This window comes from Amaranthus tricolor, chromosome 10 (genome assembly GCF_026212465.1).
Source record: "Amaranthus tricolor cultivar Red isolate AtriRed21 chromosome 10, ASM2621246v1, whole genome shotgun sequence".
Lineage (NCBI taxonomy): Eukaryota > Viridiplantae > Streptophyta > Magnoliopsida > Caryophyllales > Amaranthaceae > Amaranthus > Amaranthus tricolor.
The window spans coordinates 8064511-8091822 of NC_080056.1; the positions used below are offsets into that span (position 1 = coordinate 8064511).

Sequence of the window (27312 nt, forward strand, 5' to 3'; positions counted from 1 at the left end):
AAATTCAATATATATACAGTTCCGATAATAATGTTATTAAGCGATAACAGTGCCATTTACATTTGTCAAACATTTTTTAAGTGAAGTGGCATTTTTATAATTTTTTTAATTTCAGGGATAATATCGTAATTTTATTAGAGGGGTGGCGATAAAATGAAAAAGTTGACGACAAAGATTGCCACAAAACTTGTAGTTGTGGTACTAGTTTACCAGCTTAACTAAAAACTGCCACGTGCTAGTAACCCAATAGATGTTCTGCGACAATTTACCCTCTCCTCTTGTTCTCGTCTCTCCTTCCTTTAACTGAGTCAACTTTCTTCTTTCGCGGCACCACAAAAATCCCTCTTATCCGCCATTGCGGGCCTATCGCTAAACCTTCAATAGAATTTTCCCTGCCACTCACCTCTGCAATACCCAAATTCTGCCTGATTTTACTCCTTTTTATCGCAATTTCTCTCTCCTTTAAATCCGTAGCTCGAGCTCACAGATCTAGGGTTTAATGGATGCTACACTTGATCTCAAAAATTGCATTGAACGACGGCGCATGAGGGATAGAGACAGAGATAGGGAAAGAGAGTTGGGATTAGCTGCTTCCGGTCGTTCCAGAGAACATCAGGCATGAATTTAACGGCGCTTTGTTTTTTCTTTGATTCGTCTTTCATTGCACTAGCTTGAATCGCTTCAATTAACTTAAAAGAGTGTTGTTGCGCTTCAATGACTGATTAATACTACCTTTTTTTTTGTCCCTGTGTTGGTGATATTCAGTTCCTTTCTTAATTAAGCAATTTTGGCGTGTTTGGCATTAGCTTTTGGTGTAGTTTTTAGTATTTTCGTGAAGTAGGGGTACTTTTAAGGCTTTGGGATTTTTGTTACTACTTTTGCACATAAAATCTATGGTAACTCAATAAGTCGATAACATTGTCTTGTGTATGCAAAAGAAATAAAAACGAAAACAAAGACAAAGGTAAAGAAAGAAAACATCACACTTAAATTAACACTTAAAATCTAAATCAGAATCATACGTCGATTAGTGAAGATGGTGACACTCCAACGTTATTTTTTCTCTTTTGTTTCTCGCTCCATATTTTTGCGCTAGGGCAAGAAAGGGGATGTACTTTTGCTTTCCTTTCAATAAACAACTAGGAATTAGGGCTATTTTAGTAACATTAGGCAAAAGCATGTTATTTATCAAAAGTCACATTTGGCAATCACGTGGCGCATTAGGTGCAAAAAGGCGCGCCTTTGAAGAGCCTCCAGTATTGCGCTGCGACTAGACTTAAGGAGGAATGCGCTTCTAAAACACAAGTACTATTGTGGTTTACTTAGCTACTATGATTGTTGACCGGTGATTGTGTGGAAGAATTGTAATTATAAATGTTATAATCAGTTGAGGATCCAAAATCTGAAATCACGGATAGCACCAACAGATAAAAGAAATATTAAGGAAATATTATAGAAATTTCGATATAATTTGTTTGTAAAATTTATAACGAATCAAAGAATTTTCATTATTCCACACCTGACATTGAAAGCGCAAGCCTCAAAGAGGTTCAACAAAGAAAAACAAATGAAAAAATATAATGCAAAATGAGAACACAAGTGTTTATGAGGTATCTTGAATACCTCCCCCTCAAATGTAGTTTATTATAATGAATTCAACAATTACAAGTATAATAAACTCCCTTATCTTGAGAACAATCTCTCAAAATCACAAATACTAAAGCAAAGTAAGAACACTCTCAAGTTTCTAACAATGCAATAGCCCTCTCAACTATATGTGTGTTTGTGGTGTATGTTACTATGGGTGATGAATCCTATTTATAGGCAAGGCATTCATCACCCTTAGTATTCCCTCATAAATCACCATAAACCACAATTAACATCCTAATTAACTATGACAATTAACCATAGTAATAAACATCACAATAAACATTACATTAAACCAGCAAGTAATGCACCTATTCAATGACTACACAAACATTCTGACGAAATCAGAATCCAATGTAGCCCTCTGAACTTCCGCTCGACCCGAGCCACTACCTCGCTCGGTCGAGCGAGCTTCCAGAGAAGCTACTGACTTGTTCTGCACACATTGCTCGACCGAGCCACCCCCGCTCGACCGGTCGAGCCACTCTTTGCTCGACCGAGTGGTTGGTCGAGCCTTACACAGTCAGCCTCTCTTCTTGTTGCTTTGATCAAACAACTCTCATCAACCGTTCCAAACCTTAAACCACCCATATTCGACACATCTTTATCGACCCTCTCTAAAGTACAAGACAAAGCATGTTCGACTATATGTTTAAAGTAAACGTCATCACTAAGATTATTGGCACTTGCTTTAACAGACATGTATTAGCATAATATTACAATATTAGTTCCAAGGACAACGCTAGTTATACGCCATTTACACCTCAAATGGTGGCAACCCAAAAAATAAGTAAAAGACTCAAAAGGTTCAACTTGCCCTAATTAACCTAATTATTCACATGTTTTGCATAAACTAGCAATACTCTCTTGTTTTTTCTTAATGATTTTGATTTCTAAAATAGAAATATGTAATTTGAATGCATTTAGTTAAACTCTAGTCTCTAATTAAAACAAAGAGTCTCTCAATTAAACAATAACATATAATTATAATTGAAAATTAAAATTGAAAATGGAAAATAATTTCCAATAATACCAATTAAACAATGCACGATAATTAAAATACAATGCACAAGTTGAAGTAGGTAGAAATTGAACAAAGTAACACAATATTTTAGATGAAAATTACATTATTACAATAGAACCTAGTTATTTTCATCCCAATTTGATAGAAAAATTGACCTTGATTGTAAACTACATTCTTACAGTAATACTTCTATATTAGTATGATAGTATGTATCAAATTAGAGCACATCAAATTAAAGAGTAAGACATTCAAGGAAGTTTATGATGTTGCTTTAAGGATATATTTCCGAATCCACAAGATCTATGAGAATAAAAAACCCAAAATTTGAAAGGGAAAATTTTCTTACGTAGGTGAAATGTTGTGAAGGATCTATCACTATTAGCAACTAAAACTTCAATAAATTAACAAACATTAAAATGCTATTTAATTGCAATTACAAAAAATAGGTTACCAAAAGCTTTCATTTTTATCTTAATTACAACACTTATTGCTAATTTCCTGTAATATTATTCATCTCAAAAGAAGGCAAGAATGAGAGTTTTAGAAAAAAACTAACACACTGCACCAAGCCATCAATGATTACTATCTTAGGTTGAAAATCAAGATGCTTTAGAGATATACATCAACATGTCGAATTTATTAACGACCACAGTTGAAGAAGACCTCAATCAAAGAGTGAGCAATTTCTTATGAAGGGAGAGAAGGACTTTCTTGCAACAGTTGTGAACGGGGAGAGAAGTAGACAACCAAACATAATTTTAAGGGTGGTAGTGAGAAGATAGAACTTTTTTTAAGGGTTTCTAGTGTAGCACTGCCACCCTAGGTTGCTATATGGATTCGCCTATGGTTACAATACCAATTAACTATCATGACACTAGACAATTTTGTCGAGTATAGGTTGAAGTACCCCGACTAGATGGTGGCGGATGATCTAGTAAATTTTTTTGTTCGTCAAAAGGGAATTGTAAAAATTTAGTGGGGTTGAACGGTAACATCCATAAAAGTTATGAACATTTCTTAAATGTATTAGAGGAATTTTTCATAATTTTGAGTTTTAAGTGGGCCAAATGACCCTAATCTGACAAGGTTGCTTTGCCATCGAATTAGGTATTGGCTAATCTAGAAAATATGTTTGGTGGTCAAAATGCAATTATAATAATTTAGTGGAGTCTAACGGCCATATATATAAATGTCTTGAATTTATTAAGGGAAATTTTCAAAATTATGAGTATTATGGGTCCAATGACCCTAAACTTTTAAGGTGGTTCCACCCCTAATACTAGGCGATATTGTTGTGTGGAGCTGCAGTATGGTTTTAAGGATATTTGAAAATTGTTTGTTACCTATTGGTTGGTTCAACTTGCTTGTTTGACCAACTAGTAGCATTGCATCCTTTTGTTAGGCATTAAGGCATATGTCTATGTCTTCTGTTATAGAGATACTTGGTAAAAAAAAAAAGTAGGTAGTTTAATAAAGAAAAATGGGTCAAAAAGCCAATAAAAAAGATACATTAGTAGTTTTTTTATTTTGACTTAAAAGCCAGCTTTTTAGTTTGCTTGAAAGCCATTTACCAAACTTTTTTTAGGTTGTTTTGACCAACTTAAAAACCAAAAAAAAAAAAAAAACCAAAAGCCAACCAAAAATTCAACTAAAAACCATATCCGTTTGGCTAAAAAACCAACTAGAAAATTGAGGAAAAGCCATTCGTCAAATTCACCTATTAAATAATGTCATAATTCGCGTTGGTCGTGCCTTTGAATACATTCGCGTAATGCAAAAATGCATTAACAATCATGGTCTCGGTACGAATACGATGATTTGGCGATGAGAATGATGTGGTTATCGTAACACATGCGAAAGCAGCCCAAAACGCCTTTTGTGCATTTTACAACGCGAAAATGTTGGTTCTCTTTTTTTAAGGAAAACCTTAGAATGTATTCAATGCGACCTTATATTTGTGTTACGCACTTTCGTGCCTTGTGATGGGTTGTGCCTCGATCAGTGCCGACAAAATGTCAAATCATCAAATAATCATAATTTTATATTTTTTTGGTTCTTCATCAGTTGTGTGCATTAGTTTTGGATTGGTTCTTTGTGATTTTTATATCCTTTTTACAATGTCTTGGAGTGTTAATTTCGAATTATCAATGTTTGTCCCTTCAGCGAGTCAAAGTCTATCGTCTAAACGAGGATGGCAAGTGGGAAGATCTGGGAACTGGACATGTTACTGTTGATTATGTGGAGGTTTGCCATATTCTCTATTTATTGACATTCCTGAAATCTAAGGGAATTGTGTATCTATATCAGTTAACATAAGTATTGCATGCAGAAGTCAGAAGAGCTTGGTCTGTTTGTCATTGATGAGGAGGATAATGAAACCTTGTTGTTGCACCGAATCACCCTAGATGACATCTATCAAAAACAAGAAGGTATTATCACAGGCATATTGGTCTAATATGTATTTAGTTCTAATTTATTCTCTCAGCTTATTAACCTTGTGCTGTTTTAGATACAATTATATCCTGGAGAGATTCTGAATATTCCACTGAATTAGCTTTGAGCTTCCAGGAACCTGCTGGTTGTTCTTATATATGGTAATGAAAACTTCTTGTATACTAAAGTTTCTTTCAAAATTTTAATTGCAGTGCTTGGCTCCAGCCCTTATATGTTTGTTTGTATTATGCAGGGACCATATTTGTAATGTGCAGAGGAATCTACATTTTAGTAATCTTAACCGTAAGTCTTTTTTTCAGATGTATACAAATGGTTTTGAAGTACTTATAGAAACTAAAGCAAGCATGTAGTAAAATTTTGAATTAATCAAGATTTGATATGTATAGATGATAGACTTCATTTCAAGGTGAAATGTTGTCACATTACTTATAACATAAAGAAGTCTAACAAAATTATTGACAGTGCTGCAAATAAGGATTGATGATGTCAGCATCAATCCTAATTTCCTAGAAAGATGATATTTTGTTGAATTAAATTTCGTAAAAAGGGCTATCCATATGAGCCAATATATAAGGAGGGAATAAGAGAAGAAATATCATCAAAACATAGCTGTATTGAGAGGGATTTGGACAATGCAAGCCTCTCAAAAGTTTGTGATTATCTTTAGATTTCTGCCATTAATACTACTATTTTCACATTTTCCCCATCCTTTCTCCATTCACAATAAAATGGCTTACCAGCTGCCTTGGGCTTCACTGTTCTTTTTAATGTTTTTGTTTCAAACATGAGTTGCATTTATCTGATTTTTTCTGTGTGCATCTTTTGTTGATTTTAGAGTGGTAATCACTTGAGGTCTGAGATTTATTATCACATGGAAATCTTGAGCTGTATAACTGTCTCAACTCTAAAACACATTTACTGTGCTTACCAGCTTGCATCTAATAGAGTTTGAGATTGTCATGGCGCCAGATATGTCTTTTAGATCTGCTTACGAGCTTTGAGCATTGTAAAGATGTTAAAAAACCGGTCTTACTGTATTACCGTGTTCGTTTCAAGCGATATTTCATGGTTTAGGCCTATATTTGGTGGTATGATAATCGCATCACCTCAATACCGTATTACCGTGTTCGTTACAACAATCCCGACCGTTATTGCATTTTTTATTTTTGCACTATTGTTTTCACTCTTCAAATTGTTAACTATGGATGATATCCATTGCATAGTTAACTAGTCATTCCTTGAAGCTCGTTAATAATGTGCGATACTAAAAATTAATATGATAGGCTTTCATTTGGGAGCACTTTGCTTTAAATAATCTTGACATTGTGCTGTGAGATAATTTGTAGTGCAAGACTTTGCATAGTTTGTATCCATATGAGTATCAACTAGTAGATTGTGGATGTTTTATGGCGTTTTTCAATTTTCTTGACACTCTTTTATAGTATTCTGATAATTTTTTTTTCTGTGAATTCCAGATGATACATTCCATAGTGTGAATAGCGAGTTGCGGGAGCTGCCACATGTAGAGCTATCTACACTTCCTTTAATATTGAAGGTCATTTTTGTGGCTTCTTTCCATATTTATGTTCTTGTAATACTTTGCTCTTAAATTGCCTGTAGTACTAGATCTTTTATTTGCAATTTTGCATCCTTTTCTTTGGTGTAAACGCATGTGTTAATTATGTAATCAATGAAGTTCCATTTTTTTTAGATTCTTTTGCAAGCTAGAACTAACATGGAAAAAAACGCGGTCGCAGTGTCGCGAAAAACGGTTATAACATAGTAATAACACGAATCAGAACTGATGTAGTGTGAATTTTGAAAATAAATCACATATGGGGAGTTTTGTACTTGTAATTGCATTTTTGTTGTTGAACTATTATTATTCTTCAATAATATGCCCATAGCTATTATGATTGCACTATATAAGGTACTTTTAGTGGATAATTAATAAACTTATTGGTTAATAATATTGTTTAATGATTAAAATTATGAATAACTATAATTTAAGTGATCTTTAATAATTACGTCAAAGGATATTAAATGAAATTTTGATGGGGAGATGTTATAAGAGCTTTTTCAAGATGTTAGAAAATTTTTTTCTATTACCTCTTCTCGAAAATTACGTTATAACGGTGAAATATCAAGCATTATACATTACGTAATGGTAAACGTGGTGAAAACTCATGTGCTGTTATATAATGGGATTAAACGTTGCTGCAACTCTTAAACAGGTTACATACGGCCATGCGAGTTTTTATTCCATGAGAACTAGTATTTCATTGCATGGCATTTGAAAAACTATTCACCACTCGTCAGTTATAAGAATTACATTTTTTATTCAGCCTTTTTGAACAAAATCCCAGTTTCTCAAATCTTTGTTTTGCAGTTTTGTCCTTTGATTGACAGATGCATGGTTTCATCACTCACATCCTATATTTTACACCAAGGATGTCCTTCATCTTGTCAAGTCAGTCTCGCATATCATATCCATATGTGTTTACACTTCAATGGCTTTGATGTAACATCGCAACACCGCGATTATCCATGTCATCATGACCATTACTGCAATCGTGACGACATCTGCGATTTTTTTCTATGTTAGCAACAGCATAGTTATTTCTTTCATTGTGCAATGTATTGTCTGCATCACTGCATCACTGCATCACAACCGCATTGTAAAGGTTTTGAGCTTTCCGCGATGGCTTGAGACTATGGCAATACCATGTGCATTGACCATGAAAGTTATTCAACCGTAGCTGCGACCTCATTCGAGATAATGGACTATCACTATGTATAGTCATTTTAGAATTCGGACAAAAGAAATTTTGTATTTCACTTGAGAGCTTGCACTCATGTAGGAAAGGTTGATGACATCCAGAATTACTTAGTCAGGGACTACATGTGATGTTCTATTGTTGGTCTCTGTCGTGCATTGCCACTAGTTGTGAGGAGATTAAGTTTAATTTTTTTTAGGGGGTGAGGGTTTGTGAAAAGTTTGGACAATTAGATTGTATACAGAAATTAAAACTACTGATAATTAAACAATATGCGCTAGTTGGCAGAAGGCTAGCTAGAAGCATAGTAAATTGTTAGACATGGCTAAAACTCAGAAGTGGATCTGTAATTTTTGGTTTTAAGATAATCCTACTTGGTCCATTATTTTTGCAGGTATATTTTTGGCCTCTTGACAGTAGTCTTCCTTTTGCTAGAGTTGATTACATGATTTGATATTTGGGCCTTCCTTGACCTCTGCTTATGGTGGTAGTTGTATTGGATTGTTTCGAAGGAAAAGTACCGCCTTCTTAGCACCTCCTCTCAATAATTGGAAAACTTGTCATGTACTTCGGGATCATAAACTTCCTCTTTGGACGTCTATGGAGCTTGTCATGGGTGGTTTATTTGATAAGTGCATGTTCCCTGATAGAGTAGCCCTTGGTTTGTTTGATAAGTGCATCAATATATGATCTCTGCAAAATAAAGCACTTGTATAATTTCCAAGGCCTTAGAGAAAGATTCTTACATCTTGATATGGCATGTCATTTCTCTATTAAAAAACTCTTGCACAATATTTGAAATGAATTTGGACTGTCAGAGTGAGATGAAGGTTGCTTGGCATCTAGTGCCTAGGCTGGTTGAATGAATGCAGGTTATGCTGTTTGATATTAAATTTTAATTATAATGTCCTGTGCTCACTTAGAATGGAGTTATGAGCTAGATTGATCCTGTTGAATCTCTTGCTATCTTTTTATGCTGACTTTTGTGTTTTTGGGAATTGAAGTGATGGTGGGGATACTGGGTTTAGTGTGTTTGAAAAAATGGTGAGAGTGACAGAAATGAATCATATAGAACGGTCACTTGTACCCTTATCTTATTTTTCCTCATTTTCTGCTATGCGATTCTGTATTACTGACTTGCTTTTTTAAAAATTATTATTAGCAGATCGTGTTAGAGAGTGGTGTAACAGATCAAATGCGAGTGTCAGAACTTATATTGCATGATGTAAGTTTGGAATCTCCTCCAGGTTCATTTCACTACTCTTTTTCATTTTACATGTTTATTTCTACACTGTTGGGTTGATGTTTTTTAAAATTAGTTTTTTATTTATATTTGGATTTTCACGTTTTCCCTTGTATTTCCATGTGTAGATAGAAATTTTAGTCGCTTATAAAATGTCATTTTTCTCTATCATGGAGTATAATTTGAAATTAGCCTCTTTAGTTGGTGTTGCTTACTGATGTCTTGGTAAAAGTATGTGGTGAGATTCTGATTATTCTACTCCTAGTAAACATGTAAACTTCCACCATCCTTGAATAGTTACAACATTTCCTAGATATGCGCTACCAGTGAACTATATTTATCATTAATATCTTCACTGATGCAAATTAAAATTATAAAGAGTTTTTATTATGGAAGTATACACTATGACGAATCTTGGTGAGAGAACATGAGATAAAAGTAAACAGATGAATAGAACACAATGTAAAAGTATACCAGATTGTTTCATCTTTAAAACCATTTGTCTGGCCTGTGTAGTAAGTCTAATAATGATTTGTTCAAATTCTTATTGAACATTTACTGCAATATTGAACTAACCAGAATGTTTTATCTTGTCAAGCTCCTCTTTATGTGCCTGTCTTCGCATTCTAATCTCATCTAACCTCAAAATTTCCTTTTTGTTCAAACTCTAATCTATTAATGCGTGAAACGCAAAACTATACCTTCGAACTGTTCATACCGAAATGGTATGGAAACACAAATCAAAACACTAAATTAACGTTTTCTGTTTCTCACTTGCATCAATACGTCCTTTTTGTTATGGTTCTATTATGTTCTACATTTGAGATAAGGACTTTTGATTTATGATTAGTGCTGTTTTTATATTACCTACTTTTAATAAATGTATTTGGACAGGAGCATGATACATTTCTATCTTAGCTTCTATTGGATGAAAATTCGTGTCATGTGTTCTTGAAACACTTGATTAATGTTTCTCATTTTGAATCGAATTTCATTTCGTTTAACATTTCTGTAATCATTGCAAAAGGCGTCTGATTAGGATAGTAATATTGGAACTGACATCGATCACATCTCCAGAACACTTACAGCTTCTGCAGTCTCAAATCCTCTTTGAACGCAAATGTTAGTCATCGTGTCAGTCCAACAGAATACTGGGTTATATGGGGTAGGACTTGGGAGTTAGGAGGTAAATCGGGAATAATTAATTTTCATAAATCTAAAATATAAAAATAATTAGAAGTTGGAATAAAGAAATGTATTGGAAAGGATAATATGAACAACAAAAAAGGAACAAATAAAGTAAATAGTTAACTTTTAACAAATAAATGCTAACTGCCAAAGATGACAAGTTTGATCTTTGAATTGGGAATAGGCTAGACTGCTCATATGGCAGCATCGACCCATGGCAACATGTTTATCTATCTGCTTTTTTACCTGGATCTAAAATTCAACCTTTAGGATTTCTTGTGTGATGAGCTGTTTTGTCATCAAAAGTTACTTGAGAACCTTGTATAGTTGTATACTTTGAATAGAAGAAATATTCTATAAATGAATATTGAAAGCATTTTCAAGCTTAAGGTGTTTTGACTGGATAATGTAAAGCGATCGTAGTCTTATGCATCAAAGATTGAATGTGGCCCAGTTTTTTGCATTCAATGTTGATTTCACGTAGCGCTATTCCTGTGGTGTATTTTGTTTTCCTGTTCTACCATTTGGTTTCTTAAGCTCCATCCTTGTGGTTTATTACAGCAAGAGTTTTTCAGGAAGCTGATGAATCTGTTTAGGATTTCTGAGGACCTTGAAAATCTTGACAGCCTTCATATTATTTATAAAATCGTGAAAGGGATCTGTAAGTATTCTGTAGCTCTAAGAATTAAAGAGGTTCTTCATTTCTTTATTTTCTACCTTACATTTTTTTATTGTTCAGTTACATTGCATGCTTTTATTTTGTAATTGTGTGCTCTCTGTATGCAGTAATGCTCAATAATCCACAGATTTTTGAAAAGGTGTTCGGAGATGAGTTCATCATGGATGTCATTGGATGTCTTGAGTGTAGGTTTTCTGAGCACTGTGATTCCATTGCGTGAATGGCTGACCATCCTTCTTTGGGGCCTTAAATTGAGCAAAGAGGCACTTGTCTCATTGAAAGCTCATCCTGCTGTCAGTTGTTTGTATTTGTGCTTTCATGGCATCAAAGTTCAATCATTAAATGTTAGGGGGATTACTTCCAACATTTGGAATTTTGTTTTTAGTTTCTGAAAGTGCTTAACATGTTAGATATAACATTGGTTTTGTTTTGTTTTAATACTTTACTGGAGCTGTCGCGCTAAAAATTCTGTCCTGCTTTTGCTTGTGATTCAGTGCTTACTTCTGTAGGGACCTTTTATTTCTATCTGATTGCCTGATTAATATTCTCCTTTGCATACTGATGGGAAACCAGTTTGAGATTTGAGGATATGGTTTTGTTTCATCTCCGCCTTTTTTTTTTTTGCAATAGATGACAATGGCACTCACTTGGTGTATATCTGATATATCACATTGTTTGTCCAACACAAGACATTCCTGCTGGTTCTGCATCTCTGTTCAAGTCTCCAGGATTATATCGTACCTTTCTTCGTTTAAGTATTGTCTCTCTCTGTTTGTCTAAATTTATCTTTGCTGGTTTGCCATTTTAGTTCCCTTTGCTAATGTAGATCTTGTTATTAGATTTTTTTTAATGGTTTTTGATTGTGCTTCACTAAATATCTTGAATTCTAGTGATGCACTCTACTTTGACCTTTGGTGTATGTTTCCTTTTTCTTTGTGTACCAGTTGATTATATAGCCCCTCATTGTAAATTATAATTTTTTGAAAAAGAAAGAGATAACTACATGGACAACCATGCTGTACAAAATTTTTATTCCGTCTCTATAGCAAGAAAACTATCATATATGCTAGACAAGAGCCTCCATGTTCAATCAGAGATAGACTGATCCTTGAAAAATATTTTTTTGGGCTTTCATAGATGATCCTGATGTCTCTCATGTTCTACACCGTGATTTTTTGAAGGAGCACGTATTTTTTAAGGAGGTTAGTTGAACCATCTTAAGTTTTTTTTCCTCTTTTAAATTTGATGAAGGTGTGTGAGGTTACAAACATTTATATTAGATTTCTTGAATGCATTTTGTCAATTTGAACTTTGAAGTTTGAACGATTTGATGGTTGATTCTGATATTTATGTGCTTGTTTTCTTAGGCCATACCTATTAAAGATCCCATGGTCTTGTCAAAGATACATCAAACATATAGAATCAGTTACTTGAAGGTTTGCTTTTCAATTATTTTTGGTTGCTTGTGTGCTTTCAATTTCTCCAAAACTGTTGTAATTGTAGTTTGGTAAAATTCTGTTAGGACATGGTTTTGCCGAGAGTATTGGATGACACAACTGTCGCAAGTCTGAATTCTATAGTGCATACAAATAATGGTGTTGTAAGTTAAACGCCCACTTTTGTCCAAAATTAGTAGTTTTTGACTTTGCCTAAGGTTGAAATTCTGGCTTGTAGGTAGTTTCGTTGTTGAAGGAAGACAGTACTTTCATCCAGGAACTGTTCTCGAGGTTGAGATCACCCAGCACCTCAGTAGAGTCCAAGAAAAATTTGGTATTTTGTTAGACGCTTCAAATTTATGCAAATATTTCTGTGTATATATTTGCCCCTTGTAAACACCCTCCCTGCAGTATAAATTTATTTATTCTTAGTCAATTTCAAAATATGGTTTGATTTTCTTTTCAATCATGAATCGGTATTGTATATACTTAGGATGGCAGGCTATGCAATAAAAATATATACCCTTTGATTTCTAAATAAATTTCTAAATTTATTAGCAATTGGCAGAGAATGTAGTTGGTTATATGCGTCTTCAGCTTATAGATGTCACATCTTTGATTAAAAATATGATTGAGCTGGTGTAACTGTGTGATTATGTTTCCATGACACCCAAGTGAAGGACGTCTTTGCCTATTTCCGTTTTGCAACATGAAACAGTGCAACATTCTGATTATATGAGTTGGTTTTGTACTCTGTGGTTAAGTATTTGTGTGTGTAGTTGCTGAATATGTTCTTGTATTTAGACTACTTTGGAGGCAAAAAAGCTATGCACTCTTCTGTCCCTTAGTTTAAAAGGCACGGGGCGGTCTAAGACGCTAAGGGTTCGCAGAGCCTAGGCTCTAGGCACGGGACGAAGGCACTTGCTTTTGGTTTGAGACGACTCATAATCCAGTAAAAAAAATTCCAGAAAATAAGGGAATTAAAAACAAAAAAGAAGATAAGAGAAACAAAGAAGAGAAATTTTACGTGATTGGTATTCGTATCAAGTAATCTTTAGATGCTAAGACCAGAGAGCTCTCTAAGGTGCTTTCCTTTAAGCGCTAAAAGGCGCTTTCCTAGCTCTATAAAGGCCCTCAATCCAAGACGCCCAATCAATCACCCCATCCAAGGCCCTTGCCTTAGGCGTACCTAGGCGGGCTTTTCTAAGCTAAGTAATTTATCCCCTTGATTTAGCCCTAATTATCTTTTTGAGAAGCTCCTTTGATATTACACTGATTGTTTTGCAAGTTGGGACCACATCTTCTGAGATTTAAAGGAACTAACATAAAATGACACAAAAATGAGAATGAAAGGAAAGAAAAATGAAAAAAGAAAACCGCAAGCAATTTGAGAAAAATAAAGGCGAGGGAGGGTGTATTCTTTTGAGTATGGCGTGTTTTATTATAGCGATGCGCTTTGACAATTACTATTGATGGGATAATTATTTAAGGTAGAACCACATTTTTGCATACCTTGTTTCTGAATTCTGATTAAAGCCTTTTCTTTTTATCGAACTCCCAATTTACTATCATGGGCTGGAGTTTATTCACTTATAAAGGGGGCTGTTTGGCTCACCTTTTTATGGTATCTGGTATGGTTATGCATTTTGCTATGGACTAAATTTATACTTGTGATTTTGATTCACAAAATTTTCAGAAACTAAAACCTACTACCCATACATTAAACCCCGGGTGGGTAGGTTCCCTTGCACGTTGCAAGGTGGTTGTCTTCATAACCACTACCTTTACAAGCATATTATTGATAATAAAAACAGTGAAACACTAAATGTTTGCAATTGCTGTAGTTTTCCTCTCTATTGTACTGCCATCAATAGAAATTGAGTTACCAGCTCTAATATTTTTCTTATAGAGTAGTTGCATCAAGCTTAAAATCAATTAAAAAACTTGATATTTAGGCATTGTGATTTCTTTCATCACTATTACTTTATATCTTTTGTGGTAACATAAAAGCTGCTGCTAGTGTCCTATCTCTCTGCAATTAACATTGCAGAGTATGGTTATCCTTCTTGCCTTTTGATCATATTCAATGGTGCAGGTTTATTTTTTGAATGAATTCTGCACTTTAAGCAAGAGTTTACAGATTGTTCAGCAGCTTCGGCTTTTTAGGTACGTATCTTTTACTTTTTGTATTGTTCTGGCAATATTCTTGGTTGTTAGATTCACTCTGTAGTTCTGTGTGATTTGGTTGTGTTTGATTTGTTAGGTTGATAGCTAGTGTCTTTGAATAGGGTATTTTGTTAAGTGTTCCATGTGTGTGTAACATGTCCTCTCCTGGTCCTGATAGTTTTGTTACCTAATGGTGTATATGTTTGTGTGCTTTCTTTAAAATTTAGTCACCTTTGCTAAGTAGTCGGTTAATGTTAGGTGAAACATTATAAATGTCATCACTCTCAAAACAATGAAGGTTAAATTGGCTAGAGGAATATAAAGTTTGGGTTGTCTTCCCTGATTTCTACGGGGCCAAAAATTTATAGTTCTTTGTTTTTGGATTATAATGGGCTATAGTAAAATAGCTCATTAAATCATGTACACTTCTTATTTACTTAAAGTTGTTGTTGATGTTTGCTATCAAGGGTTAATCAGATTTAACCTCTTTGTTATCACTAACTAGGTATAACAAGGCTAAGATTACGTACATTCGACCCCCCAAACCTTAGCCTAGGTGGGAGCCACTAATGGCATTGGGGTTATGGAGTGTTGTTGTCTTTCCGTAGTAATTTCCAAGTGTAAAAATCTCAATTTTTGGGGTAGTTTTTCCATATTGGTCCCATGTCTTGTTACCTGGTGAATTGACGGAAGTCTTGTCGCTCACATCTTCATCACCTTAAATTTAGAGCCTTATTCCGCCCTTTGGCTAATGTGTAAGATGTTGCTAGGACTCTCGGATCCATTTCAGACATGGCTAGGTGTTCCAGTATTGGGCTTTGCTATATAATATGGAAAATATTTCAATGACTTCTGTCTCAAATGAAGTGCCCAAGTGTCATGACCAATTTTCGACATATGAGTTTTGACGATCTTGAAGACTGAAACAAATATTTTAAGTAAAATGAAGGGTCAAAAGAGCTTAGACCTTATCTCACCAAACACTCGCATTACCCAAAGCTTCCTTATCTTCCCCTTTGCATTTGTCCTGCCTTGAACAATGCCTATTAGGTCATAACTTACCTCTCTGACTTCCCCACATCTTTTCACTTTTGTGTTTGTAAAATCTGGTTGTAGGTCCTTTTGGAATTATGCTCATACAAACAAATTAATCTATTTTCCATGTAGATCAAAGTTGTGCCAAATAGACGTCACCTGTAGTGCCAAAATGTGGTAATGGTTGCGACCTTTGTAACGGACACAGTGATGTGGTAACGAGAGTAGTGTCTAGTGCGGGTGTCTTGATGCGAAATATCAGCCGAAAGCATGAGATATCTCTCGAACAAAATGTGATTTTGTACACCTTTACAACATGCGAAATGTTGGTTTGATTTTTCGTAAACCTTTACAATGCGGTCATGTGATGCTGTCTTGTTTTTGCACTTTAACTCAGACTCAAATTCTAACTCTCAATCTAACTAATTGTAAGTTGTAACCCAATAGTTAACCGAAAACGTAATTCAAAGCGAGCTATTTGACCCAAAATGATGTTCTTATAAAGAATATATGAACCCAAAAGATTTAGTGTTCTGATAATTGAAACCGATTTAAATCATAGTAATTGTAACTTGAATTATGTCCAAAGTTAATCAAAATGGATCTAATTTGGACTTATGGTTGAAACTTGTATCTAAGTTATTATGGGTCCTACTATGTATCAACTTGGAGTTAAATTGATCCATTGAATAACCAACTCGAATGAAAATCGAACTCGATGTAAAATTTAGTAGGAAAAAAAAATGAAATCGCAACAATATTTTGACCAACTCTATTTTGATTTTAACTAATTGTTAGTAATTCATCAATCTTGAACTTAATGACACAACTTGTAACTACATCTAATTGGACTCGAATTTGATGATAATTCATAAGTGAATCGCTTTAAGCCCGTCGTCAAGTGGTGATCAACTTATTATATACATAATCAAAACTAATTGTTCAATCCTTTTGCAACGTGTTATCTGTTAATTGTTATGTATGTGCTCTATTGCTCATATTTCTTTTATTTGACTATATCTATCAACCAAACCCATTGTTTGACTTAAGCAAGTACACTCAAATCCACTACCACAAGCCTGTTCTTAATCAAACCTCCCGACTTGATCGGTTGATCCTACAAGTTTGTTAATTGACTTAGACTCTGAATTCTTGACTTTGACGCAAACTGACTCCAATGGAACATGAAGTTCAACCAACCAGAACCTCAATAATTTGAATTGCAATTATAAATGAATCCCCTGAAGAATGGGTTTCAAATCGCCCTCTGTTTCTCCATTCTTGATGAATTTCTTGTGTATTCAAATGATGACTGGAACTTTGTCTTTCTTCAAGATCGAGTGTTGACAGTTAAACTTTTTCTAGTAATTTTGCCCCTCTAGCAACATGGCCAGTGCCTTCTCCGTGTTTGCCAAGGATCTTTCGTTACTATCATGCTTCTTGTTAAATCGTTCTTCTAAAGTAACCACTTCAGAGTGAACTTGCGCAGAAAATAATCCTTTCATTCTCTCCAATTCTTGTTCTATCCGATCAAAGCGTTGCTCATTGGTGGGATTCACCATCAGATCAATGGTTGTGATACCAGTTGTGATATACCACCTCTTCTTGCTGTTAATCGAGACAATTCTACATAAGGAAACAGAAGATAATATTAGGACAGAATTCTATTTCTCCACAATCCCCCTTCAATCTGTTATATTATGAGTATTTATAGATCTGGCCTAAAAACCAAGCTACCCCTAACAATACAAAATGACTCTTAACTAACTTAACAAACTTTACAGCTAAAGATTATCCTAACAGAATTCAGTTATGACATAACAGCTGTCAAGTAGATTTCTTATTATTATTTTTTTCCTTTGTCGTGCCTTTTGTAGGTAATTAACTGAATCTTCCTCCTTGCTGGCTTTATTGATGAAGGATAAGAAAGTAGTATTGCTCTCTGTAAGAACACAGTAAATAAACAAAGAAACTAAACCGACTTACTCACTTGGATCGCAGATTTATTATTCTAAATCTCTCTAATTTTGACATCAGCTTTAGTTACTCTCTAGATTTATTCTTTCTAAACTTCTTAATCATTGTGTAGTGGACATCAGCTTTAGTTACTTTTCAAAGTGAAACCCAACAGCAACTTTACTTTATTGTCCTTGTGTTTAACACTATTTGTCATGCCCAGTTTAGATGCGATGTAGCTTATTTAAAATAAACTGTTTGTGTTACAAATCATGACTGATAAATGCAGCATCTCATGCACATGAAATCAAATGTGTCTTTTAATGTTTTTGCTGTCTAGCTCACTTGCATGATCCTGTTTATACAAAATTAGTAATTGACATTTATATATATTGTCCAGCTCTCTTTTAGGATCCTCTTACCATTTATGTACTAGATGCCGCTTTGACTTTTTGAAAACCAAGATAAATCAACCCACCCCATGACTGCTCTAAAATGATTTCGTTTATTGTAAAACTTTGTATGCAGATGGAGTGCCATTTTAGGAAAGTACTTGATGTATGTTTTCTTTTCCGTAACTTTTTTGTAGGGATCTTGTAAATGAAGGCCTTTTTGATATCATCAGTGACATTTTGCAGAGTGAAGACAAACGACTTGTCTTGACCGGGTAAAGAATATTTGTATTTTTCTTGCTTGTTGCTTTTGAATGGACCATGACTAGAGAGCTTTTGGCATGGATAACTAGTTGAAGTATCGATAAAAAAACTGAACTTTAAAATAGTGGCTATGCTAAATATTTCCCGTATGTATTTTATAGTACAACGTTTGTGGTCAGGCTGGCTTTAATTTTTTCTGTCATTTCTTACAAGGTGCCTTGAGAAAATTTAAAAATGTTTAATTATATGCTTATCTGTTTTTACTGTCAACAATTAATAATTGCATGTTGTTTGATGGATACAGGACAGATATCCTTGTATTTCTTTTGAATCAGGATCCAAATCTTTTGCGTGGTTATGTTGTTCGACCTGAAGGAACTCCTCTTCTTGGTCTTCTGGTATACAGTTTAGTTCAAGGCATTTTTTATGTCTTAAGTCATTTAACCTCTTTTTTTACTAAACCAAGTTCCCTTTTTATCATATATTTGGATTATAACTATGAACTTATTATGCTCAGTGCGTCTAGGAAGGTGTAACTCTGAATACTGAAATCATAAATGATTTGTTTCATTTCAATAGGTGATATAAAGGCTTACTCACCATCTTGTTTGGGTGACATTTGTTATTGTTTTTCCTTGATCATTAGGATATACGTCTTCGTAGAAAGATGTTAGACAAAGCATTGTCTATACCAAATTGTTTATTGTGGAAAAGCTTTTGTTTGATATTCTAGCCTAGAAACTGAAAAGTATACGGTTTCAAGGATGCTTTAGTTGAGAAAAGCTTTTCATAGTTTTTGACTTGAAACGACTTTGTGAGTGACTAGTGAAACTTTTTTGAGGGGCTCAGAGGGTTTGGGAAGGCATATGTGCATGTATATGGTTAGCTATATCCAGCCAAACTAAGTGGAATATGCATGGAGGCAGACACTTCTTCAATTCTTATTCTTTTACCTAGCGCAGCTGGACCAACCTGGACTTGAACATGGGACTTCGCTCATGAAGCAATTCATTAAACCTACTATCCGTACAACTTATTTGGAGAGAATCAATGGATACCTATTCAAGAGTGATTCATTCTTCTTAAGTGTCGCTTTGTTGTAATGGTATTCAACTATTAGGGATATCTATGTTAGTGCAGGACTTATTTGTAAATACTAAATCCAACATTAGACGCAAATATAAAGCATTATTGCTGATGTATGGCTTCATGTTTTTCTTAATGTTCAATAAGCCAAAGTCTTATACACAACAATATGGGGTTGACCAAAATAAATCAATGTGAGATCATCTTTGATAAATATCATACCTTACTCGACGTTGTCTAATATTGATTCACCACCAAGAACGTCAATTCCAATGATCTTTTTCATACGTTCTCCTCCGTTCAGTTTTACCTATTGGCATATGCTCATGCAAATCCCAATTCTTCATGTCATTCCTCATCCATTGGTGACTAAAATTTTTGTTTGTGCAGATTGTGACATTTACATTATATTATGTTTACTCATATCATACCTTTTATATTTAAATCTTTTAACCGATGTTTGATGTTATGATAACGACATCAAGCCAGTTACCACATCATCGTTACTTAACCGCAATAATGACCATTACTTTATTTTTGCGCTTACTGAGCTATTATTTGAATCTTTAAGTTGTCATTCAAAGCGGCCCGAGAAGTTTCCAAATTTGTTTGAAAAAATATATGGAGTCTTGGCCATGGTGCAAAAATACAAAGTTTAACTCATGAGTCTCGTTGGATATCAAAAACTTTCAACTCATGACTAGTTCAAAATTTTAACTCATGAAGATAGAATCTCAAAGGTTAAAGATGTTTATGCCAATTCAATTTTCAATCTATAAATTTTGATGCCTACTTTTTGTGGTGAATTTATTTTATTTTATTTTATTTTTTTGGTCGTGTTTTTAGTTTTTGCAATGTCATTACTGGTGTTATTAATTGCTATGAGTAGCTGTGTAACCCCCAATTGATGACAAGGGAATAATATCAAAGTTTTTTTGGTTCAATGCTCCGATTATGCAATATTGCAGATTTTGAATATGGTTCAAGGCTGATTTTGTCAAACCCAAAGCCATTACTTGACCTAACTCTGTCCTCAATTCATTTTACTAGTTTATGGGATATGTTGGTTATTCTTTGATTTTGTTTATTTTTTCCCTGATCGTCAACATCTACTTTGTCCTACTCAATTTGCTACATTGTAATTTTGATTTGAGAGCTTTTCAATCTAAATTTATCAAATTGAGTGGGATAGAGGAGTATGTTAAAAGCAAGATTAAAAAGTATAGATGGTTCATTATTCTAATTGAGCAAAGTGACTTAGAAGTACAAATTTTGTAAAATTCTGTTCAGGTCCAAGGTATGCTTACCGATTTTGGGGATGATATGCATTGCCAGTTTCTTGAAGTCCTCCGCACTTTGTTAGATTCATACACATTGCCGGGTTCACAGGTTCGTGTGTTTCTTATGAATTCATTACCATGATTTATTTAGTTCTACTTGCATCTCTATAAGACATTACAATTTAATTGATTACTTTTCTTAGATGATAATTTTTTATATATATATCAACTTAGTAATCCATAAGCATTCTCGCTACCTCTACATTGACCAATTTAATCTTGTTTTTGTTTTATGGATGGTCATCCTAAATGATTGCTTGATTATACCTAGAGGTAGGGATGCTCATGGGTCTAGGCCCCTATTGGATCCGCCTTTGGCGGCCCCTATTTTTAGGGTCCGAGTCTTATTTTTTGAGATCTCATGGGTTCAGGTCGGGTGTGGATCTAAAAATGGAAAACGGGTCCGAGTCTGGGTCCGGGTCTAGACATACCAACCTAGAACCGGATTTGACCTATAGGCTTAGACCCGAGACCCACCTGGACCTAGACTCGTAAAATTAGAGTTACTATTTCCTTTAAAACCCTAAAGCTCGCCTTTTGTTTTGTGCTCTAAAGCCCAATGTTAAAATTTAGTGATTTCTTTCTAAAGAGTTACTCATGTCGGTTTCTTTCATATGTCTCTAATCCCTCTTTCATCTTCTCAGTTCTCTCAAAACCCTAAACTCTAAAGGCCTCCTATCTCCATTTTTCCTATTCTTTGCTCAGTCCACGTCCTCAATTGCAACTTCATATTCTTCACTCACTCTACTGTTGACTTTCTCTATTTTTTACTCTAGATTTTGTATTTTGTTTTGGTTTTTCTCTATTTTTATAATTGCATCTATGTTTGTTTATTGTTAATTTTTACATTGGTTTTAATTCTGCCCATAATTCTTCATTTACTCTTGGTACCCATTCTCTGTATTTGCTTGCTTGATGAATTTGGATCGTTGTATTTGTAAACTGTTGGGCAGTTATTCTTTCTTATCCTATTAATAATGAGTTTATTCTTCATTTATTGCGAAGAATAATATATTATTGCAAGAAGCAAATTTATTGATAGTCTTTATTAAAGTTAGTTTTAAGAGGCGCAACGAGGCGCAAAAGATCTTTTTTTTCGAGGCGCAAGGCGAAGGAGCGGGCTTTTCATATGCGAGGCGCACAATTTAGCTAAAACACTCCAAAGTCAATTTTAAAACATATGTAACAGTTAAAAACTAAATGAAATTGATATTATTATAATACACAAGTTACATATACACTACCTTAGCACATAAAGTTTGATTATGTTCTCTTGAAGGATCTAACGGCCCGTTTGGTGGTAATAAACAGTAGTAATGGGAATGAAAAATTAGTGTAATTTTGGTTGAAAATCTCTTGGTTACCTTAATGGTCATACTTGTCAAACTTTAATCATCTCATTTTCTTCATAAAATTCATTCCAATGCATTACCATCGGGAAAGGTAGTATTAGGTGCTAATGGAATTTGTAAACAAAAAAACTTTTTTGTGATCAAAATTTCATTACCATGGGAATGATATGGAACTTTTAATGAAATTTTATACTATAAATCATTCCCATTACCACCATTTAATACCATTAACCAAGCGGACCGTAAAGGGTATGAAGATGTAGCAGAAGTTAATGAAATCATTGTTCAAATAAAGGGGCTTTTTCCTCTTTTAAATTCAAATAAATAGTTTTTTTTAAGGTATTCCAGTAAATCAAGCGAAGGTAACATACACGAGGCGCACGAGGCACGCGTTTCTCTCTGGCCAGTTGTACAGCGCTACGCCTTGAGTCTCTGAGGTGTTTTTCTGGTAGCCTTGGTGCGCCTCACGCCTAGGCACACCTTAGGCGCGCTTGTTAAAACCAACTTATTAAATGATGCTAACTTGTAGAAGTTAGTGATAAGTTGATTATGGAAAGTTGGTTTAAAGAAAGCTGTAAAAGTTATGAAGGAAAAAACAGAAGTAACGTAAAAGTCACAAACTTTGGTTTACAATCAAGCACTAGGATCTATGAAAAATTAATCGGTTTGGGTTTGTGTCTGACTAGACCCGACCCATGACCATCCCTACAGTGGCTAAAGGTCCTAGTCATACAAGCATTTTGTTGAGCTTTCATTAATTGAATTTTCTAGCAACAAATCAATTCATGTGGTTTAATTTTATTGAAAATTAATTGACTTAGTGGTATCCTTGGTTTTACATGCCATACTTATCAACTAACGATGTATTGCATGTTTTGTCCGTCCAAGAAGTTCGTATCACTCACCATTAAATGTCTCTTTGGAAAAAAGCAATTTTCCCCCTTCCCCGTTTTAGATGCATTTTGATTACTTTGGCTCTAGTTGTTGGCTTGTGGGAGGGTGTGAATGTATATATACGGGGAATGATTTGGGGACCCTGGGGTTATAAAGTACTAATCTGAGAAGTCCGGTAATAAACTCTAATCTGTTAGTTCTTTGCTGTTAAACTTTTTCTGTTGGTTCAGTTCTAATTTTTCTGTAACTTATCATGGGATTATGTCTTGATGTTATAATATACCCAGTTAGATTATTGAATTTTTCTGTGGAATTGTTGATGTTGTCTTGTCTTGTTTGTTTTCATAATATAATCTGACTCTTAAGGAAGCTGCTCAATTTATTAGTATAATCATTTGTTAATTGTGATAAATATTTTCTTTTTTATACACAAATGGAGTCTGCGACCAGGTTGAATTTGCATGTGCAGGTGTGACATAGTGATTGTTGATTTTTATTTAGAATGTTAGTGCTGAATTTTGCGAAAATACTTTGTCCCTCAAATTTTCTTGTAAGACTTAATTTCTTTTTCATGTTTCTCGTCTCATTTCATAATGTGATGTTGTACATGTCACAAAACACCACTTGTCCTGTTGTCTATCTTGTATTGCAGAGAGATTCTATCATCGAGATTTTCTATGAAAGGCATTTTGGGCAGCTGATTGATGTCATAACATCTTCATGTTCCGGGGTGGGCAAGTGGATAGCTACAGCTCCTATGGAAAATTTTGTTAAACCCAGCTACACAAAGCCAGAGATTTTATTAAGCATCTGCGAGTTATTGTGTTTTTGTGTTGTGCACCATCCACACCGGATAAAGTAAATTTTAATTTGACTTTTTTCTAATCATCCTTTGATTTACCCTGGTATCATATTTTTGACGTGTCTCTTTTTGTGCAGGTGTAATTTCCTTCTTAATAACTCAATGGACAAAGTTCTGTATTTGACAAGGAGAAGAGAGAAGTATCTAGTAGCTGCTGCTGTGAGATTTTTCCGCACGGTTGTTGCTCGCAATGTAAGTCAACAATATGCTCAAGTATGAGGGTTAATATGCTGTGAGTTGTGCGGGCACTGTTGGTCCCTGTTCTGTACATCATTTTTGAGTGTATTCTTTTTGATTTATTCATGCACATGTTTTTTGTCTAGTTGAAGCACCTGAGGTCCAGCTTCTTTAGTTAGGATAAGTTTTTTGCAAGCTGTCTAATGAATTTTAGTTTTAAAGTCGTTTTCTCCGTTGTTTGACAAAGACTACAAAGTTTTTAATGCTTTGATTGCATACCTCTTTATAAGTGGCTCCAGTTACTTGTTAAGTTGCAATGTCAGCCATTAGATGTGATTCAATACGCCTGAATTGTCAATCTCCATCAAGGTTTGGACCACACATTAAAGTTCTGAGTAAGAAATAAGTTGAGGGATCAATTTTTTCATGGGCTTGTTGGGTTTCTGCGTAAGCATGGTTTGTCTTTTCGAGGGTTTGGTGGAGAGGCCTGGAATCTGAATCTCATAATGCCTCATAACACCTGTCTCCAAGTTATACTCATCGTTAACGTCTCAGTTGTGCATTCCTCAGTGATTGGAGGCTACTGACCTCTTTACTGCTCTCCAGAACACCCATCCTTGGAGACTTTTTTGGATACCAGACTTACAGCTGATGAACCATGCCTTCAAGCCATATCTCAAACCGAGTTTATGTGTACCCGTGCAAATAACCTCTTGTGCTGCTGGACTTTGTTCTTTTTATTTATTTATTTATTTAGTCGAGGGTACTAAGGTTATCTATGGCAGGGTTGGCAGGTTGGGAAATGAGGATTTTTTTTTTCTAAGATATTTGCTTTCCGTTGGCACCGTTTAGTAATTCAGTTTGCAGATATAGAAAAGAACAATCTCATCCTTTGGGTCTGATAACTCAAACAATTATGCCTTTTGATTACTAAATGAATTTCTACATTATTCCAGGGCTCTATAAAGCCCCTTCTTTGATGGGATAAAGGTGTCTGATGTATATAGCTCTATTCTTTACCCTTCCAGACGCAAGAACTTGAATCTGAAAGATAATGAATTGATATATATGAATCGAGGCAGTTAAGTGTGATTTTGATGTAGTCCATTGTAATGCAAAAGCCTATGAATAGGTTCTTTGATACACTGGAATTTGATTGAACAATTTGCTACCTTGCAGGATGAAAATATTAATAATTATATTATAACGCAAAACCTTCTCAAACCCATTGTGGATGCCTTTGTCGCTAATGGTATACGATACAACTTGCTCAATTCTGCTGTTTTGGAGCTCTTTGAGTACATTCACAAGGTTTTTGTTGCAGCTGTTCCTTCTATTTTGGTTCTGTAGTCTTTGTTTTCCCCTTTTTTTTGAATTATGGCCTTCTGCAGGAAGCAAACATGAATCTGTTTAAATATTTGGTGGTGTCTTTTTGGAGTCAGCTAAGCAAGTTTGAAAATTTGGCTTCTATTCATTCTTTGAAAGTGAGATATGCACAGGTATTCCATTAGATATTTGTTGAGTTATTGTTCTATCTTCTGAGATGCAATTATCTGATTTGAGAGTTTACAGTACCTGGAGACTGTTGGAACAAAATCTGTTGTTACAGATTTGAAGAAACGAGTTGAAGAGCGTGTGATGGAGAAAGAAAAGGAGGACTACTTCAATGATGACAGGTATCTGTTATAGCTCTGTCCTTTATCTCAGAAGTGGTACTTGGCTTTTCATTCTAAATCCGCGCTTTAATGACAGTGACGAGGAAGACACAGCATCAGCTTCAATGTTGCACAATCAAAGGGCACAAGTTCATCCTGTTTCATCTAATGGTTCTGCTCCTAGCACAACGTTAAGGTAACTTGCTTTTGCAGTTGGGATGCTGGATTTATTGGGTACCTTTTTCTGTCTTCTGTAATTATAATTTTGTTCATATGATAGCTGTGTGTGTTTTTTCTTGTAGCTCCAAACCCCCTGGAGTAGTAGATTACGATGATGATGAGGATGATGAAGATTGCAAACCTCCACCTAGAAGACAGACAGGTGCTTCTGATGGGGATGTAAGTACTCTAGAGCTTTCAAGTGTAAAAAGGAAGGTAGCTGCTGAGGAGGAGCCAGGATTAATCAAGAAGCAGCGGCTTGACAAAAACTCTAAACTAAAAGAAAACATTTTTGCTGCCCCATGTTCAACAATTAGCCAAGCTGTTCTTCCAAACAAAGACGCTGCAAGTATAGTGCATAATTCTTCCCACAGCGCAAGTACAAAAACGACTAACTGTAATCACCAGCAAGATAACGAAGCCGACTTAGCTAGAGATCACATTGTTCAGAACAGTTCAGATGATGAGAACAGAAGTGAACAGAATATTGTACCTCAAAACAATTCTGATACATTACAGAAACGTCAAGAAAATGGACAGTTAAAAGGGGAAGAGCATCCACATGTACCAGCAAATACCTCATCGGAGATGGCAGTAAATGGATCTTAATATTATGATGGGATGCTCGATTTCTGGTGATACTACCTCATTAAAGTTGCTCTATTTATTGCTAGCTGAATAGCTATTTTATCCTTAATCATAAACGAGAATCACACCCCTACAGGAAGAGTGGATATATTAAAGCGACTTAAGTGAATCTGTTGGCTCATGTACAAACGAATATATTGATGGGGTGATTTGTACAGCGCTACATCGAAGACCTCCAAATCACAATGCATTATTTTCTCAAGCTTTCGCCTTCTGGTATGTGTTTTGAGCGTCTACAAGTTACCTAATACTTTTGCATTGATATTCCGTCACCGTGAGTATAGAAAAAGAGGGTTCTGTAAAACTCATTTCAGTCCAATTTTTTGGTTTTTAGTAATCTCTTGTATCTTCCACTGTCCTGCCATTGCCAATCACATAGGTTTGCTTATTAGTGTTGCAATTTTGGTGTGATCTCTGTAATCTAGGGGTATTTGTTCTATTTGCTTTGATTCTGGACATTGTTCTATTTGCTCTATAAATTTGTACATTATTCCTAGAATACTAAGCCTTTCATCAAGGCCAACCTTGCTTAAATTGTTTTGTTTTTGCTTTTTTTATTCTGGGGTAGGCTTGAGATTTCCTAGAGGCAAGGGAATAAAAACCGCAAATTGAAACAGTCCAAACAAAATAATAAATATGGTTTGGCTTTTTTTTTTTTTTAATTTTAAATTTGGATTGGGTTTTGATTGAAAGTCGAATGCCAAATTTGTAAGATTTGGACTCTATTTTAATTTCAAGACCGAAAGCCGAATTGGAGACCAAAATTAATATAGGGTTTCTATGCATCTTTCACTATTCAGGTTGAAATTGCATTAGAT

General features: G+C 34.8%; 1 protein-coding gene across 5 annotated transcripts; it reads left to right on the forward strand.

Moving 5' to 3' along the window:
* The first annotated feature begins 252 nt into the window (after positions 1-252).
* Positions 253-27028, forward strand: LOC130825202 (uncharacterized). Of its 5 annotated transcripts, none has more exons than XM_057690315.1 (24): positions 253-616; positions 4835-4915; positions 5004-5100; positions 5181-5265; positions 5358-5407; positions 6601-6716; positions 9065-9127; positions 10895-10994; positions 11120-11197; positions 12150-12214; positions 12380-12448; positions 12535-12612; positions 12687-12782; positions 14544-14614; positions 18195-18272; positions 18566-18659; positions 20638-20736; positions 23586-23791; positions 23873-23987; positions 25152-25283; positions 25364-25471; positions 25545-25648; positions 25725-25823; positions 25930-27028. In XM_057690315.1, exons 1-24 carry the CDS (start codon positions 500-502, stop codon positions 26453-26455), a joined length of 2727 nt encoding a protein of 908 aa, XP_057546298.1. In that variant the 5' UTR covers positions 253-499; the 3' UTR covers positions 26456-27028. The 5 variants fall into 5 exon arrangements, with proteins under 5 accessions (XP_057546298.1, XP_057546297.1, XP_057546299.1 ...); XM_057690314.1 differs by having other exon boundaries at positions 254-616; positions 5001-5100; XM_057690316.1 differs by having other exon boundaries at positions 254-616; positions 5001-5100; positions 6601-6680.
* Positions 27029-27312: the final 284 nt, after the last annotated feature.